The sequence below is a fragment of the Gigantopelta aegis genome, chromosome 5 (genome assembly GCF_016097555.1).
Source record: "Gigantopelta aegis isolate Gae_Host chromosome 5, Gae_host_genome, whole genome shotgun sequence".
Lineage (NCBI taxonomy): Eukaryota > Metazoa > Mollusca > Gastropoda > Neomphalida > Peltospiridae > Gigantopelta > Gigantopelta aegis.
In genome coordinates, this window is record NC_054703.1 from 29133717 (window position 1) to 29154699 (window position 20983).

General features: G+C 39.2%; 1 protein-coding gene across 1 annotated transcript; it reads right to left on the bottom strand.

Annotated features, from left to right (window-relative positions):
- Window positions 1-688: 688 nt before the first annotated feature.
- LOC121372872 (fucolectin-like) lies at window positions 689-16819 on the bottom strand. The gene is made up of 4 exons (XM_041499315.1): window positions 16697-16819; window positions 15349-15576; window positions 9862-10101; window positions 689-1201 (listed from the first exon to the last, which is right to left on the bottom strand). Exons 1-4 carry the CDS (start codon window positions 16749-16751, stop codon window positions 963-965), a joined length of 762 nt encoding a protein of 253 aa, XP_041355249.1. The 5' UTR covers window positions 16752-16819; the 3' UTR covers window positions 689-962.
- Window positions 16820-20983: the final 4164 nt, after the last annotated feature.

The window sequence follows — 20983 nt, forward strand, 5'->3', positions numbered from 1 at the left end:
CCTTTGCATAGAATTGTGACAGTGTAACATTTACAACTATATTTAAATGTAATTTATATATTTAGCGTGTATGTATGATTCAATAAATTTTCATTGTCACCTGCCAATTATGCAATAAATTAGTCTTTAATTTATTTAATTTCATTTTAACGTATGTTCGTGCTTATATCCAATTAAGGTTCAGCCACGCTGTCCTGGGTACATACCTCAGCCATCTGGGCTGTTTGTCCAGGACAGTTGTTAGTTGTTAGTGAGAGAGAAGAGGGTGTAGTGGCCTTACACCTACCTATTGAGCCATTAAGAACTCGTTGTGGGTTGGAGCCGGTACCAGGCTGCGAACCCTGTACCTACCAGCCTGTAGTCCAATGGCTTGACCACTGCGCCACCGATGAGAGAAGCAATGTACAGGAAAGAGACACATATTAAAGAGATATAGTACAGCAAAGAAATATAGATTAGTGTAGAGAGCTAATGCGCAGCAAAGAGATACAGAATACAGATTAAAGAGATAAATAGTAAAGGAAAAAGATACAGATTAAAGATATATATATCTAGTACAGGAAAGAAACAAACAATACAGAATAAAGAGAGCACAAATACTGGGTAAAGTGTGGCCACCGCTCGACACAAATTACACAACACCAGTCACCACAACAACAACGTGAGGATTTCTTTTAGTGTATCCTGTATTACACTAAATCATGTTCAAAGCACAGACTACAATACAATTTGCCTTTGGTTCGCTTCTAAGTCAATGTATGACGTCGCTTCCCAAAATTACGTCATTACACTTGGTATTACATGTGTGCTTGGTATGATTATTATTAACCTGGTTATGTTGAACCATGTGGATAATAAATGTATTTAATATATAATGTTAATATTTAATAGCACTCTGTTAGTCGGAAATGGCGGTAATCACAAGACAGTCTCAAACAACAACAAAATATCAGTTCAACAGATCAACAAAGATCCACTCCGTAGTAATCCCACGATGACGTCATCGTTGTTGAATCTTTAAACGTCGGAGCTGAAATGAGCTGACATTGTTGACTGTTCTGGTTGTAGTTGAACGCCAAACAATCGCCATGGCCGCATCTGCTCGCACAATTCATGACGTCAGCAACGCCGGAAATGTTGTCATATGCCGAGTTCAGTCGCGTCTCTCGTACACGGTGAAAACGGCGAGTGAAGGCACAACCTGTTAACGACAATGATAATGTTTTTAATTAAAGTTACAAAGTCACCATTTTATAGAACCATTTACTAATACAAAATAGTACACAGTGCATGACGTCAGAAGCATCAGATATGACGAAATTTGCCGAGTCCAGTCGCGTCCCTCGTGGTCGATAGAAAGGTCGAAGGGAAGGACACAATCTAATTAAAATTAGCCCCTACTATTACATGTGGATCTAACAGCAGCCCTTTGGAGCTCATGTCCAGTTGACCTTTCATTTGACCAATCAAAACCTTACTTACAAAATCATGCCAGTGATTTGAAAAGAATGTGAAAACATTCGGGTTTATGCCGAGGGTATACGAAATGATTCGGGTGAATTACGAAGTATGCCGGAAACTAATTTCAATATAAAATTTGATATAAAATTCGATTCAAGACGAAACATACCCAATCTGGAGGTCGTAGCGGTAAGACATGTTTGTGCACACTGCACGTGCTTTCGCGGCTCGACTTGGGGATCCTTCACGTTTTCTACTGGGATGTATGCAACCATTGGAACTGATTGAACGTTGGAACGCTTCTCGTTTGGACAGTCTGCACCACTAGGTTGGATTCTTTTTTAGCGAGATTCCTAGCCTCCACGTCATTTCTCCGTCTCACTATGTTGACTTGTTTTTTTCGTGACTCATATGACGGCCATTCTGCAGAACGCCACGGTTGTTCGCGTTTAGTCTCTACATATCCGAGCCTGTCCTAGCAGCACTGGAAGATTGACCGCCCCACTCTAAGAAGAAATAGGAAGCGGGGTCGGCCCCTACTACTCTTTTCTAGACTTCACTTTGTTTTATTGTGATACCATCTCGTATCCTCTGGAGTCGGGCCCGTCCGCACCACTATACCAACCCATGACGACTGGACTATACCCTAGTCTGATTCTCTCTCTCGTTCAGACGGATCCGGTGTAAAAGGAACGCAGGTCCGTAGGAACAGTAGTTCTATCGGACCTCCATAGCTTAGGAACCATAGTCCTACCCGGACTTTCATACCTGATTTATTTTTAAGTTGTTTTTATCCTAGGACTTGTATTCCTACCGGACTTAAATTCCTTCAACAGCAGTGACAGAAACACTAATCCGGTAAATTAGATGTTCGTTTGTTATGCTCTGCAATTTGCAGGAGCTGCTAGAAAGACACGAGAAAAAAGTGAGGTTTTGGCAGCTTTCCCTCGTAGTGTGATGGATAAGTGTACAAGTCTCTTAAGATTATTGTGAGTTCAAATCTCTATGTCAAAATATTATTTTTAAATTTGAGTATCAACATAATTATTTTTTTGCGTCATAGACTTGTGGATCAGATACATGAGTGGATTTTTGTAATCGTCTTACATTTTTGTCAGCATATTGAAGTAGGACGAATATCATGCTTTTTTTCAAAAGTATATAATGTAGGCTATGTGCTCATGTATTCAACACGTAGAAATATATATTTAAAAAACAATATGTAGCCCAAAATTGTTTTAAATATATACATATGAAAACTGGTAACTAAAAAAAACCTTAACATTTTGCGAACAGCAAAAGACAATTTCTGTATATACCAACATAATTTGTAATAATATGTTTTGTAAGTTTATATTTTGACGGTAAATCACAATCTGATTATTTGTGATTTTCTTAACATTTGTCCGATCGGACTTCCATTCCTCGTAATCCTAGTCTGTGGGACTTGTATTCCTAGGAATTTAAGTCTGTGGGACGTGGATTCAGAGGAATGTAAGTCCGTGGGACTTTTACTGCTGGTACTCCTTGTCCGCAGGACTTTCAATCCTAGTACTCCTAGTCCTTCTGGAATTTATTTCCGATATTTTGCTTATTACATGATTCCTGAAAATCCATGAAATAAAACTTTGAAAACTGTACTTAGTTATAATAACTAGTACTATAATGACCAGTTAGGCCCTACTACAATATAAAAATAACAGGAATTATGAGCATGAAAAATTACCTTTTACTGACGAACAATTAAAATAGCATCAAAACACTTGAAATTAATTATCACTGACCAACATAAGCATAAGAGACGAGCTGGGGAAAGGGTCTCTGTATTGTTATACCTGACCGTTAGTAACATCATGAGCGTTCGAGACTGGGTGGAGGTGGGGTCGGGGGATTCACTCCCCCAGTGCTGGGTGGATCAATGGGGGTCACTCCCCCTGTGCTGGGGGGGGGGGGGTCAATGGAATCCTATGTAGCGTCTTGGTAGTAATTCGAATATAAATATACGTTGTGTTCCAGATTCGGACATTTTGGTTTCATTCGGGCAATAAGAATCAGCCTGCCCCCATCCCACCCCTACTCCCAAAAAGGGAGCATGAATGGATATTGTGACCAAAACTGTCAGGTGTAAAAGTGTTATGAGTAGTTAATCTGTTTAAAAGTAGCTTTGTAAATTGTGTGTGCATATTATTGACCGTATGATAATTGTTCAGGAGTTACTGTTTTGTTTTATTCGGTGTAGTGGCCCACTGAGCTGCTAAAACCCACTATTTCTATTAATTGATAAACCTTAATGATAACCATTTAACATAATTTGTTATCGATGGTATGGTTGGTTGGGACTAAGATAGCATAGAGCCCAGAGTCTGATATGTCATATGTTAGACCAAATTAATGTTTGAAAATGAGCAAAATTGACAAAGCATGCACATTTTCAGTAAATTATGCAGGGGGGAGATCTAGACTGTGGCAAGTAGAAATTTGTTTTGAACAGGGGTGTTTATATAATAAGATAATTTATATAACGCAAATATCAAATTTTATAGTTGAATTATTATTATTATTATTATTATTATTATTATTATTATCAAATACTAGTACATAATGTCTAACATGTAATTTTGTTGGTGTATCAGATGGGCAAGTTATACTTATCTGTGAGTTCTAATACATGCTTCGAATTATGGAAAATCTTTTCGAGTGACTTTTAAATGTTTAAACATTTATTAGTTGGAACAACACGCAATGCATAAATACCTTGGTTTTGCTCGTGTAATAAGGTCAACAAAATGTGTACATACTCTTGCAAATGATATAAATGGAAAATATTGGAATAAATAGAAACTATTTAAATAAAGAGAGGCGCCAGTATCCCAAGTTAATTAAATAAACCAGAAAGGAAACTGCTTTTCATTTTGTTTACATTTATAATTTATTTTTTGTATGTACCAGCGGACTTAAATTTTGATTGTCCAGGAATGCAAGTCCGACCCGGACTTAATATCCTGGCAGTCAGACCAGTATTCCTAAGAAATGCAAGTCCTAGGACTTGCATTCCTAGGTATATTCGACCTAGGGCCTGCATTCCTAGGAAACCAAGTCCGGCCAGACAACTATTCCTACGGACTTGCATTCCGTTTACAGCGGCTTCTCAAGATCTGTATTTCAGCACAGCACTACACCTTCAACGTCTATTGACTGTTAATCTAGGGTTTTTTTTGACGGGATGCAACCCATCTCGTCCCTACAAGTTGTGCACCCTAACGGCCTTAACGAGGCCACTCACGTGGACATATAGATCGGACTTTAAAATTTTAGACCTTCGTTCAAAAGTTTATGTCGAAATTACTTTTTTTTTTTAATATTATTAAATAGTCCGATCCTCTCTTCTTTCTCTTATTTAGTTTTAGACTGTCCTTCTAAAATGCTCCAAATTTACAAATATTCAACTTTTTTTTTTTTTTTTTAAATTCTATTAACTTTTTAACTAATTGCTATTTTCAAAATTCTGACCATTTTCAACTCTATCTCTCCCTCCCCCTCCCCCTCCATCCCGAGTCAGGCCACCGATCTTATCTAATTTCTTTTTGACCACCCGATCTAATCTAGCGACCAAATTTAATGAGTAGAATTTTCTTTGTTAATTATATTAAAGATGCGCATCAGAATTTTAAAGGCCCACCATTTAATTTTTGGATGTAGTTTTCAAAATGTCCACTTAATTTTTTACCTGGCTATCCAGAGACAGGCCCCGGGACGGACACGCTCGAAACTCTAGTGGTATATGATCATGTACAAATTATTCGCACAAACCGTGATCGTATATCCCTAAAATCTAATTATACTAGTATACAGTCCAGAGTTTATTACTGCACTTTATCCCTATTTTTTCAATGTTGAAATTGACCAACAAATTCGAATGATATTTTTAGAATTTGTATGCTCCCGAATAACGTTATAAAAGGCGAAGTGTAATTGGTTGATATTTAAATTGTTATTTATAGATGAAATGGCACTTGGACATGGGAGTCCACGAAATGCTGTTAGATCTACTGGTGAGACCAGTAGAGCTAATTTTAATCAGATTGAGAAGTACAGCCTATGAATGATAATGAACATTATTGTTTTAAAGTTACAATATCGTCGTTCCATCATTACTAGATATCACAACAACCCCCAATGTGAATTTGTTTTTGTTTTCTGACCCCACCCCCCCCAACACAAACACACAAAACAACAACAGCAACAACAACAACAAACCCACGCCTGAGCACATGCTATTTGATTTGTTTGCATTATCATAGTTTGACACCCAACAGCTGTATTTTTCGTGATGGGATGTTGTTAAACATTCATTCGTTCATTCATTCCCAGTGGTAAAGCGCTCGCTTGATGGGTTGCCGGTCTAGGTTTCCTCTCTAAGACTATATGTCAAAATTATGAAATGTTTGACATCCAATAGCCGATGATTAATAAATCAATGTGCTCTAGTGGTGTTGTTAAACAATACAACCATTGATTTTCCAGCTGTATTATTATGTACTAGGTGAAGATGTAGTAAATGGTACGGACAGTAGAAAATACGAAAATGAGTTTATGCTGGCAAACGTTCATTATATTAGAATATGATTTCCTATGACATTAATAGAGGATATTTCATGTGTGTGGGTTTTTTTTTTTTGTTGTTTTTTTTTTTTTGGGGGGGGGGGGGGGGTTGTTGGGTTGTTGTTTTTTGGGGTTTTTTTGTTTGTTTTGTTGTTGTTTGTTTGGTTTTTAGGGGGGGGGGGGGTCAAATATGATTTATATCTCGAGTGAAGTTTGCAATCGTATCTCACGTGATGAGATATAAATCATATTTGACCAAAAAACCAACAAAAAACCCACGACATTTCATATTTATTATATACCTTTTGGCAATTTACCTTTATTTTTAAATGGGACTGAGTGACTGATAACACTTTTATTTCACTGATATTTTAAGATATTTCACTAAATGTTATATAGTAAAACGAAGTAACGAAAGTATTTTATCATTATACTTTTCATTTATTTAATTTCGTTTCATTTTATTATTATTATTAAAAATAAAAAATAATGCAACAAACGAACGAATGTAGAAACACGAACACACACACGGGCAACAAACAAGCAATTATGCAAACACATAACTAGCCTACGCTTTACCTTGGCATATTTCAGGTGTAAGTAATAGTTATACCCACACATTGCGAGGTGTATCGGTGAATATCCCTATAGTTTTTCGTCGTGGGGCCAAAACTGTTGTGATATTCACCGATACACAGAGTAAGTGTGGGTATAACTGACTTATACTCCACTTAAGGTCGAGTTAATTATTATATTACTTCTATGGCATATAAATTCAATAACTAGAAAATAGTACATAATGAAACAAAAATAACTTGGACCAGACGTAGTGAGCCTCACATTTTGTTCTGGAGCAGTGAAACTGTCTATTTCAATTGTTCGTGTCGCACGAGCAGAGGCAGTTTGAGGTAGTTTTATCAGTGTGTGTTAGGCCTGCACTGGTATCGGAATACCGGCCTCGGTGGCGTCGTGGCAGGCCATCGGTCTACAGGCTGGTAGGTACTGGGTTCGGATCCTAGTCGAGGCATGGGATTTTTAATTCAGATACCGACTCCAAACCCTGAGTGAGTGCTCCGCAAGGCTCAATGGGTAGGTGTAAACCACTTACACCGACCAGTGATCCATAACTGGTTCAACAAAGGCCATGGTTTGTGCTATCCTGCCTGTGGGAAGCGCAAATAAAAGATCCCTTGCTGCCTGTCGTAAAAAGAGTAGCCTATGTGGCGACAGCGGGTTTCCTCTAAAAACAGTGTCAAAATGACCATATGTTTGACGTCCAATAGCCGATGATAAGATAAAAAAATCAATGTGCTCTAGCGGCGTCGTTAAACAAAAACAAACTTTGGTATCGGAATATATTAAAACTCGCAGACGTAGTTTATATTTCTCGGGATGGGAATAGTGTGGAGAATAAGTACTAAAATGCTATTTCCAAGATCATTTTTATATTTAGATCTTCTAAAAAAAACCCAACATTTATTTATATGTAGAACTAGAAATAATATTTAATGATTTTAAGTTTGGGGAATTTACTGGATAGGAGGTAGTTTACACCCCTACCACACTAACTACAGATCCGCACATTGCATGGTTTTAACAGACGTATCGTCCTGTAAATATCTCAAGGGAACTATTGTGAATAAGTGCGCATGTGTAATTAGATGACGCTTTCTATTGGTTGAAATATTACGAAAACATAATTTGAACTTTGTTATATGCAAATGATAAGTTTCACCATGCAAAACCATTTGTGTCTTATTTTGTAACGGCGAATTGTGAAAGACGTTCGTGGGTGTGAAAAAAAGGACTTTGAAGGCCAGAATGGAGATTGTTTTGTTTAGTTAAATGGACTTCATTTTCTGTGCATTTTAATTTGGACAATCAAGAAGATTTTAAATTCTAACTGCAGGAGGAGAAATGTTTTTGGAGATGGTTACGCTACCGATTCCCGCAAACACGTCTAAGAACACGTCGTGCTGTATAATACAGGTTATGACAGCTGGACGTGTACCACAAGGAGGAAAAGCGACTACATTCCCCCAGTAGGAATACCTAAAGACTTTAGTCAAGTGTTGAAGGATTTAAAAAACAATGCGTTGCAACCGAACATCGCAAGTGTGAACGTGACGGAAAATGTTAGTAACCGTCGGGCAATCGTGCGCGTCTCCAAATGCGTGTTCATAAAATATAAGAGAAACCACGGAAATACCTTCCGGATTCCACTGCAAGTTATGACAAAAAAAGGTAATTGTATTATTCACAGTTTGTGTTTGTTTTTTGTTTTGTTTTAAATGCAGGTGTAATTAGATGAAGAGTGTAGGTTATCGGTGAATACACCTACACTTTTAACAAAATAAACCTTGACAACGAGACCGAAAGTGGGGTATAAGAATGAAAGAAACCAAGCCGGGGGAAAAAAACAAAAACAAAAACAAAAACAAAAAAACACCCCAGCAAAAAACAATTGTACTTCCGGAACTCAACCATACCTTGAAAAAAAGGACGACCCTAAATAATTTTATTAATATATTGCTTTCTTCGTGATTTATTATTATTATTATTATTATTATTATTATTATTATTATCATTATTATTATTATTATTATTATTAATATTATTATTGTTATCATTATTATTATTATTATTATCATTATTATTATTATCATTATTATTATTATTATTATTATCATTATCATTATTATTATTATTATAATTATTATTATTATTATTTTATTGATATGTAAGTAAAAAGAGTAAAACATTGTTTATAAAAAACAGACTACCGACCCTGCTTGTTGCCATGGGGGCGGAACGCAGCTCGGTCGTAAAGCGCACGCCTAATGCGCGGTCGGTTTAGGATCGATCCCCGTCGGTGGGCCCATTGGGCTATTTCTCGTTCCAGCCAGAGCAACACGACTGGTATACCAAAGGCCGTGGTATGTACTACCTTGTCTGTGGGATGGTGCCTATAAAATATCCCTTGCTGCTAATCGAAAATAGTAGCCCGTAAAGTGGCGACAGCGGGTTTCCTCTCTCAGCATCTGTGTGGTCCTTAACCATATGTCTGATGCCATATAACAGTAAATAAAATGTGTTGAGTGAGTCGTTAAATAAAACATCTTTCTTTCTTTCTGCTTGTTGCCTAAGAGACACGTTTAAAAAGCCAACCAACAAACCACCTACCCGCCCGTCCAATAAACCAACAAACCAAGCACCAACGAACCAACCAACTACAAAACCGCCCAATAAGCCAACAAACTTCACAACCGCTAAACAAACCAACCGACAAGACAACCACCTAACCACCTATCCACTACCCCAACCAGCCTCCTAACAAACCAGGCAGAGAACCAAATAACCAACCAGCCAACCAGCCAACCAACCAACAGACCAATCAACCAACCAACTAACCTAGCAACCATACTGTTTCATTTCTTTTCAACTTATTTTCGTTCTTACATCCAATTAAGTTTCAAGCACGGTGTCCTGGACACAAGCCACAGCTATCTGCGCTGTCTTGTTAGTGGTTAGTGTGTGTGTCTGAGAGAGAGAGAGAGAGAGAGAGAGAGAGAGAGAGAGAGAGAGAGAGAGAGAGAGAGAGAGAGAGAGAGAGAGAGAGAGAGAGAGAGAGAGAGAGACACGGATATAGAGAGGGATGTAGTGGTCTTACACCTACCCACTGAGTCGTTAAATCTCGACCTGAGTGGGAGCCGGTACCGGGCTGCTAACCCTGTACCTACCAGCCTTATGTCCGATGCCCTAACCACGACACCATCGAGACCAGTCATACTAACTAACCTGTCGCCCTTGTGCCAAGAACCTGAACTTCACACAGTGGCAGTACATCATATGTGTCCACCATTCTCCACTTCTTAATACGGACGAACCGACCAGTCACGGGCGAGCGACATTTAAACTGTACAGTCTCACCAAGCCCCACTGGGTCGGTGCGGTTGTAACACTGGACTTGGGTGGCGCGTGCACAGCCTATTGGATTCTCCGTGAACATGTCAATGGTGAAGCTGTGTAGATGCTGCCCTGCAACACAAATACAGATTTTAAAGGAACGGAATAGTTTATTGTTAAGCAGTAAAGTAGTGTCGGAAATAAAATGAAACTGATTTTCGTTGATTATTTCTTTCATATTAAACTGATAAGTAAACATTTTGTAAATATCTGTTCAATGATTCTCTACCTAATTTTGCATTTACTTGTTTGGGCTCTCAAAGTGCACAAATCACCTGTTTTACTGACATCTTTCTTTTAATTTCAAGAATAAACACCACCTTGTACATCAATGAGTGCCGAAACAAGTAAATGCTCAATTAGGTAGAGTATCATTAAATAGATATTTATAGAATATTTACTTGTCAGTTTAATATGAAAAACATAATTGACGAAAATCAGTTTTATTTTATTTCCGATACTACTTTAGTAAGAATATGCTTACATGCTTATTCATTGAGAGAGAGAGAGAGAGAGAGAGAGAGAGAGAGAGAGAGAGAGAGAGAGAGAGAGAGAGAGAGACACACACATACATAGACACACACATACACAGACACACACACACGCATATACACATACACACACGCACACACACACACACACATACACACATGTGCCCAAACACGCGCAGGCAAACACACACAGACGCGCGCGCGCACACACACACACAGACACGCGCACGCACACACACACACACACATAGACACACACATATATACATACACACCCACCCACACACACACATACACATACACCCACACAAGCCTTATGCTTACAGAATCTGTCTCCCGTGTTCGTGATGGTGACGTCATGTATTACAGACAAGATAGTACATACCACGGCCTTTGTTATACCAGTCGTGGAGCACTGGCTTATACGAGAAATAGCCCAATGGGCCCACCAAAGGGAATCGAACATAGATCGATCACGTATCTCAGGCGAGCGCTGTACCACTCAGCTGTACCACTCAGCTATGTCCCCCCCCCCCCCCCACACACACACACACCCCGGAACCTTAAGCACGAAAAGAAGTATAAATGAATTGAAATGTTCGGTAACTTTAACAAAATGGTATGTGTGCTGAAGTATTGTGTTTACAATCGTCGTCTCCTACGTTACAGCAATTTTTGTTAGGTCATAGGTAATTCTGCCGCAGGCCTACCACACTATTAGGATCAAATACGAGGGTGCATGATGTTTCTAGGACGTTGAGGAAACGTTTCAGCTAAACTTCCTTATACTTTTGTTTGTTTGTTTAACTACACCACTAGAGCACATCGATTTATTAATCATCGGCTATTAGATGTCAAACACTTGACAATTCTGTCATTTAGTCTTAGAGAGGAAACCCGCTATATTTGTTCCATTATTAGCAAGGGATCTTTTATATACACCATCCCACACACAGGATAGCACATACCAAGACCTTTGATATACCAGTGGTGGTGCACTGGCTGTAGCGAGAAGTAGCCCATTGGGACCACCGACGTGGATCGAACCCAAACCGACCGCGCATTAAGCGAGCGCTTTACTACTGGGCTACGTTCCGCCCCTTATACTTATGGCGTTATACAACATCATTTAGGGACGTGGTACCAGTCAGTTACTTCATAAACTTACTCGTGGTATGAATGTTTTTTTGGATGTTTTCTATTTAGGGGATACTATCACTGTGTTTCCTTGTAACCGAGTTTAATAATAACCATACGAAGTACACGTGTAATAACAAGTGCAATGACGCAATTTGGGGAAGCGATGCCATAAGACGACGTTGCTTCTCCAGTCCTAGCTCAGACTGCGCATTTGAAATATGACGTCCTTTCGTCGTCTCCTTCTATAGTTGTGGCTGAAACATTTTGAGTTGGGTCTTGTTATTAATAAGTAAATAAAACCATAAAAATATGGATAATAAAGAAATTATTACACCCGCATGTGAGTCGTACTGATGTTACGAAACTCGTATCAGGATTCATGTATTAACCTCGCTCTCGCTCGGGCAATAATCCTGACACTCGTTTCGTAAAATCAGTACGACACACAAGCTCGTATAATAATCTCTATTTTGATATTATTAATATTCTAATACTACAGCTATTAGGAGTAAGCTGTAAGGAATTTTATTGTGTTTTTAATAAATAACAAATATTAAAAACCTTATCATCTATTCTCCTTAATTACAATATTCATTAAAAACGCTTGTAGTAAGTAAAATATGACGTAATTTTGTTTTTGTCATGCTCTTCACATGACGTCATTGGCTTAGAAGCGAACCAAGGGCAAATTTATTGGTATTGTAGACTGTAATTTGAACATGATTTATTGTAATACAGGATACACTAAACGAAATATTTTCGCTGGCTGTTAATTGCTGTTGTCATATTATGAATATGATTGGACTTTACATTTGTGATCCGTGTTTCAACCTCATATTGAATTATTTCGATGAATTCGCCTGGCTTAATTTTGTACAAAATCAATGTTGATATGATAGGTTTACAAGTTTATAACTGTTGCTAACATATTTTCACTTACAGTTTTCATAAATACATAAAATAATATGTATTTATTAAAGTGTATGTATTATTTTCAAACGTTTTTCAAAATTGTGCAATATTTTAAAACAGTTAATTTTGTTTAAAACTGCGTTTATTTCCATCGTGTCTTCTTTATCAATTTGATTGTCCCAAAAAGTATTTTCTAAACAAAAATAAGGTACTTCAGATTGTGATATAATTATTTCTGATGAACCTGCTTGCACCTTTTTGAGAACACAAACTAGAAGAGCAGACCACAAGACACATGCTGGTGACTGATGCGATCGACTAGTGATCGGACCTTGCTTGCTGTTGGTGGGTGCACGTTCATTGCTGCTAACGAAGTGTTAAAAGTTACAATGGTACGAAATAATAACAAACTAGTAACAATGACATCATTTTCATCTGAAGTTAATAATTTTTTTGAAAACTATTTATATCGACATTTAAATATACTCTTCAAAAAAAGAAACGCAAAAGGGTACAAATGGGTTATAACTCCGATTTTATGTTTCCTACCGGTTCATGCTTTGTGAATATAAGGTCATTGCATGTCCCAAACACATTCCCACGGTTACATTCGATAAAACGCAGCTACTGTACAATAAAGTTCCAAAATGTGAATATTCGCAAAAACGCAGCCACGTGCAAACCATGTCACCACTGCACGTGCGTTGTCTGCACGTGCAACATGAACACCGACAGTATAAAAGTACAGGGTGTTCGCTTGCCTGGCCTCTGTATCTGGCCGACAGTTGACAATCCAGGACATGCCACGTCTCAGTGAACCGCAGAGAAACAATGCCATCGGCCGACTAGACGCAGACGAATCCAGAACGGCCGTTGCCAGCGCATTCCATGTGTCCCCAAGCACCATCTCCAGACTGTGGGACCGTTACCAGCAACATGGATCAACACGTGACCTCCCTAGATCCGGTCGACCACGGGTCACTACCCCCGGGCAGGACCGCTACATCCGGGTACGCCACCTTCGGGAACGATTGACTACTGCCACCTCCACAGCCGCAGCAATACCAGGTTTGCGCAGGATATCCGACCAGACCGTACGGAACCGCCTACGTGAGGTAGGAATTCGTGCCAGACGTCCAGTTCAAGGTGTCATCTTAACACCACAACACCGTCGACTCCGACTGCAGTGGTGCCAGATTCATCGACAATGGCCTCAACTGCGATGGAGACAGGTGTGGTTCAGTGACGAGTCCCGATTTCTGCTCCGACGTCATGATGGAAGATGTCGCGTGTATAGGCGTCGTGGTGAACGTTATGCGGCAAACTGCGTGCAGGAAGTGGACAGATTCGGCGTGGGTAGTGTCATGGTGTGGGCAGCCATCTCACACACTGGCAGAACTGACCTGGTCCACGTGCAGGGCAACCTGAATGCACAGGGCTACATTGACCAGATCCTCCGGCCACACATCGTTCCAGTTATGGCCAACGCCAACGCAGTGTTCCAACATGACAACGCCAGACCTCACACAGCACGTCTCACAACGGCTTTCCTACAGAACAACAACATTAATGTCCTTCCTTGGCCATCGACATCACCGGATTTGAACCCAATTGAGCATCTATGGGACGAGTTGGACCGACGCCTCCGACAGCGACAACCACAGCCCCAGACCCTGCCCGAGCTGGCAGCAGCCTTGCAGGCCGAGTGGGCCACCATCCCCCGGGACGTCATCCGTACTCTGGTTGCTTCAATGGGCAGGCGGTGCCAGGCAGTTGTCAACACACGCGGAGGCCACACCCGGTATTGACTCCAGATGACCTTGACCTTGGTGGTGTGTCCTATCACTTACTCACAATGGACTAGATTGAATTGTGAACAATCCTGCAACATTTGGTAATTATCGGACTCACCATTCAATAATTAAATCAATTCTCCAAATGTTACGACAATGTGGTTTTGCGTTTCTTCTTTTGAAGAGTATATAATAGAATACTCGGAATTAATATACTAACTAAAACACCACACATGAGGCCAAGTGACAGCATATCGGACGAGTTCTCGGAATTTTGTAATCGTGATAAATCCGGGTTGCCCATGACAGCGTACATCTATCTTCCGATTTATCACGAAAATTAACCAATGGAAAGAAGGCTTATATGAAAGTTGTATTAGAATTTTATTTATATGGGGCGTGGTACATATCAGTTACTTCATAAATTTATTCTTGGTATGAATGGTTATTTGGATTCTGTGCATCCGTGACTAATATCAGCTGTCAATCATATCATCATTCTTTTTATCAATTTATATATTATCAGGGTTTCTGCCAGAGGATAAAACGGGTATTGTGTCATACCCAAATGTTTTTGCACATTTTATTCTTTACAGTTAACTTTTTGACAAAATTAATTACTGTATGCTTTCTTGTTATTTTTTAACCCTAACCCTAAAATTACCACCATTTGTTTCGTGGGAGAGAGGACATACCCCTTGTTGATTTTGGTTGTAATTCAATTCCATAGCGCCATACCCAAAAACTTCTTTCTAGTAGAAACACTGATTATGTACAATTTCTAACCTGTAACGTAGTGATATCAGAACTCCCAATACTGACACTATCAAACCTGTTTTGGGGTTAATAAACTTTATTTATATAAGAGAGAGAGAGAGAGAGAGAGAGAGAGAGAGGAGAGAGAGAGAGAGAGAGAGAGAGAGAGAGAGAGAGAGAGAGAGAGAGAGAGAGGGTGAAGGTAACTGTCGAAATATAACACTTACACAAACGGTAGTGGTCACAGTTCGTGATGATGACGTCATGTATGTGGAAGTACCCACGCAGATCCACCATCCACCACGGATCCATGTCGCCATATTTCGTTAAAGAGCCGAAGTCCGAAAACCATTCGGTCCCGTTGTTTCCGTCCACTGCACAAGATGGCGTGGTGTTAGCATCAAACACTGTACTCATGGTGGCAGGTTTTTGAAAAGCAAGATTTGAAAACGTTCCTGATAGAGAAAGAGATAAAAAAACCCCAGAAGAAACCAATCAAACAATATAATAAAAATGATTGAGCGTATAACTTCAACACAAACATGCACACACACACATGTACACACACACACACACTCAGACACACGCACACACACACACGTACAAAGACGCACACACACATGCACACACACGCACACATACACTGACACACACACACACACACACACATACACATACAAACACGCACACACACATGTACACACACATACACACACAAATGTACACACACATGTACACATGCACACACATACACAAACACACAAACACACACACACGCACACAGACACATGAGCGTATAACCTCAACACACATACGCACACGCACGCATGCACGCACACATGTACACACACTCAGACACACGCACACAGACATACACACACGCGCGCACACACATATACATAAACATACGCACACACACATACACACATACATACGCACAAACACACACCCACACACACACCCACACACACACACATATACACATACACATGCACACACCACATATCAGCTTTTGGGTGTGAAAGGTATATGATGATAAACAGCAATTCAGAATTCTAAAATTATTCATTAAAATAGTGTATGGAGTTACATTTATGAAAAAATACAATGCAGCATATTAACATTAAATACGAAACACACACACACACACACACACACACACACACACTCACACACAGACACACACACACACACACACACATACACACACACACACACACACACACCCCCCCGAAAAAGAACTACAACAAAAATCCAAACAACATCACACAAGTAAGAGACAAAACGTCAGTGCACCACGACTGGTATATCAAAGGCCGTTGTATGTGCTATCCTCTCTGTGGAATGCTGCACATAAAAAATCCCTGTTTAAGACAATTACCGGTCTTCCTCTTAAGACTATTATGTCAAAATTATCAAATGTCTGACAGCCAATAGCCGAAGATTAATAAATTGTTGTAATCTAGTGATATCTTTAAACAAAAACATACTTTAACTTCACCTTTATCCCTATCTGTATGTATGTATGTATATCCGTCTATCTATTTGTCTGTATATAGTTTAGCTCATACGTACCATTAAGTCGTACTACACACAGTGTCATCATCCAAACACCAACATATTTCAACATCGTAACACAAATCTGTTTTCTCCTGCTCCGTCTCTCGAACAGACAAAATAGAAAATTGAAATGTTGCAACTGTGGAAGCTTGAAGAAAAACTATTCATGAACGCTCCCGTAAACGTGATATTAATCGACCGTGTCTCTCACTGGATATGTTCACTGCGTTTGGGCTCATCAGGGGCGGGCAGATCCAGAAATATAGTCGGGGTGACTAACGGGAAAATTGCATGTTAACTGCTAAATTGAAGCTCGCCGTTAATTTGAAGCTCAGTTTTAAATTAGCGGACAGTTTCAGTTTAGATGTGACTTGGACCGCTGATTTGAAACCATTTAGCCAATTTGAAACTTGAAGCTTCAAACTTGCAAAAGCCTTTTTTAAACAAACTCATCCCAATTTTCAGTATTGTGTGTTGTGTGTGTGTTGTGTGTACATTTTGTTGTTTTATATTTATACCAACCTCTATATATATATAAAACAGAGAGAGAGGAGAGAGAGAGAGAGAGAGAGAGAGAGAGAGAGAGAGAGAGAGAGAGAGAGAGAGAGAGAGGTTTAAAGAGTATCAAATCAACTGTTTGACACTTCAGTTATTTTTTAAACTAAGTTTTAAATTGGCGAATAAGTGTCAAACTTCCGTCTTTATTGAAACTGCCCGCTATTTTGAAGCAGAGTCTTAAATTAGCGACGAACTTTAATTTAGGGGATCCCAATAGAAAAATAAAATACCAAAAGAAGAACACGGGCGCTTGAATATGTTTTAAAAGTAGACGCTTCCCCTGTCATCTCTTCCACTAGATTCGCCACTGCTAATTTTACACGCAACTTATTTATCAGATTCTAAAGCTGGACATGAAACGTATTTATTATTAATTTATTTATTCTCTCACTGGGTGTTCTTTGTACACAAGGCTGAATTGTTCCGCTATTTTATTTTTTTTCGAATTACCACAGTGCAACATTTAATACTATATTCAAATACGATTCAAATGATTGTTATTCTGTCTCCTGTCATTTCTTCGATAATTTAGTGTTGAGTTAATCATAGGCTAGCAATCAGACCAATTAGTGTGAAACTAAATTGCAGCCATCAATAACAGTATGGATTTTAATTGTTGACCACAACTTAACAACTAAGGATTTTAAACCATGACAGTTACACTGCTGCCCGGTGTATCGGCGCACCTAAGCATTCAAATACCATTTTCTATGTGAACACTGTCAAATACTTAATAAAATGTGTCTCTCACCAATGAAGCAGTGCATAATCTGAAATGCTCTACAAATTGATTTATGTCACTGACTACCATTGTTACATATCACCAACACATTAGACATTGGTGAAGGGTTGGACAGGAATGCCCAACTAACGTCGGTAGCGAACGTGACTAGGAATCGGACACAGTTTTGAAGTGTCATGGATTTCATCCTAGAATTGTGTGGAGTGTGCACAGATAAGTCGGTGTTAAAATGTGTTCATAGAAGGAAAGATGGTCTACATGTATCAGCCTAAAATAAAGGATAAGTATTCTTAAGGCCGTCATTCAAGAATGACACTTATTATTGTCCCAGCCACTATAATCAATTGACCCGAATAAAGTATCTGTATCGCCATAAACACTTTAAAGAGACAGTCCTGAGTTTACAACCGTTGTAAAATATGTCCGACTAATAGAATATTTTCAATGACGTAACTTACAAATTAAATAATAATAATAAACATATTAAAAATATTGATAAGGTGTTTATTCTTGTCCTAATGTTTATAGTAGACGAGACTGGATTTTACCTCCCAATAATTTCGTACGTACGAAAAAATATATATCACGAATTAAAGTAAAACTTGAGTGCTACAAACATTAATATACGACCGGAAATACATTCGATATACAGACACTGGTATTCTAGACAAGAAAATGTATTTAGTATGAAATAGTAGTCGTCAACAAGGCTCTGTTATCGCAAACATCTTAAAATGGCTGCAAATCTCAGGACAGTCCCTTTAATAAATTTAGAATGATGCCTTCAATATAACACGCTCTGGTGAATGTATAGACGAATATGGGTGGTACAATTAACAAGTTTTAATCATACACAATGTTTCAAGCAGAAATGTAGCAAACTAAATGTAAATTGCCATGAAAAAAAGCGTCTCTGGGCATCTTATTAAAAAATTGCCCTCGAATGTCCTAGAATTCTCGCCCCGTTCTGGAGCTTGACTGATTTGCAGATACAAATTTCTTTTTTTTTTAATAATTTTAGGATCCCTCTTTATAAAATCCAGGACCTGCCCAATACAGGCTGATCCTGTGTTTCTTCCAGTCTTAACAAAGTTCAGACATTAAACAGATCAACAAAGATCGACTCTGTAGTAATCCCACAATGACGTCATCGTTGCTGAATCGTTAAACGTCGGAGCTGAAATGAGCTGACACTGTTTGCTGTTCTGGTTGTAGTTGAACGCCAAACAATCGCGGTGGCCACATCTGCTCGCGCAATTCATGACGTCAACAACGCCGGAAATGTCGTCATTTGTCGATTTTAATCGCGTCTCTCGTACGCGGTGAAAAAGTCGAGAGAAAGCGCAACCTGTTAATGACAATGATCATTATTTATTAAAGTTACAACGTTACCATTTTATAGAATCATTTACTAATACAAAATACTAACACATATCCAGTGTGAATATACATAAGCCTGGTAGGTACAGGGTTCGCTCCCGGTATCGGCTCTCACCCAGAGCAAGTTGAAACGACTCAGTGGGTAGGTGCAAGGCCATTACATTGACTGACTTCTCTCTCACTAACCACTAACAGAGGCCGATCGGGGGGAGGGGGGGGGGGCGGGCAAGGGACCGGGCCCTCCTAAATTTTGCGACAGTTATAATTTTATTATATATAAAAAAAAAAAAAAAAATCGATCCCCCTCCAAACCTCCCCCAACGTTCCCTTGGCATGACGCTGCCCCCCCCCCCCCCCAAGTGGATTTTCTGGATCCGCCACTAACAACCAAGAACTAACCTACTGTTTTGTTATGTTTTCAGAAGTTGATTATATTTACTTCTACATGACTGTATTTATAAATTTACATGTATCTGACCAGTAAAAAATTAAATATATTATAGGGTTGTAAATCGACGGCCAAAAAGGCCGAAGTTGCTAGGGGGTCCGGGGGATTTTTTAAAATCTAGAATGCAGGAGATGCATTTTCCTGCATTCTGGGATGTAAATTTGTCACATCTTCGGACTATTTTTTTTTTTACACTTCCACGGACGGACCTCGGAGCCTCGCACACTCCCCCCCCACCCCCCCCCCCCCATCCCCCGCGTACGGGTCTGATACCACTACACCCTCTTCTCGCTCACTAAACACTAACGACTAACGACAACTAACCTACTGTTGTGGACAGACAGCCAGATAGCTGTGTGCCCAGGATAGCGTGCTTGAACCTTAATTGGATCGAATCACAAAAATAAGTTGAAATAAATGAATGAATGAATGAATGAATGAATGAATGAATGAATGAATGAATGAATGAACGAATGAATGGAAAGCCCGAATAAACACACATTCTCATCTCACCATAACCTCATTTAGTAATGTAAAATACAAACACATCTCCAGTATGATCACCATCTTATTGTCTCATCATAACCTCATATAGACATATAGTGATGTAAAATAAAAACACATCTCCAGTATGATCACCATATCACTGCCTCACCAATACCTCATGGTGATATGGCATCAGACATGGTTAAGGACGACACAGATATTGAAGAAGGAAACCCGCTGTCGCCACTTCATAACCTACTCTTTTGATGTAAAATACAAGGGATCTTTTATGATCACCATCCCATAACCTCAGGAGTAACACATACCACGGCCTTTGATGTACCAGTCGTGGTGCACTAACCTGAAAAGGAAGGAATACAAATAGTCTCCAGTGTTATCAACACGCACTCAACACCATGCTCATGTAGTGATGTAAAATGTATATGGCAGTGACATATGGTGAAGGACCACACATATATTGAAAGAGGAAACCTGCTGTCGCCACTTCATGGGCTACTCTTGTCGATTAGCAACAAGGGATCTTTTATATACACAATCCCATTAACACGATAGCATATACCACGGCATTTGATGTACCAGTCGTGGTGCACAGGTTGGACAGAGAAATTAATTCCTATAACGTTAATAAAACGAAGTAACAAAAGTATTTAATCATTATACTTTTTAT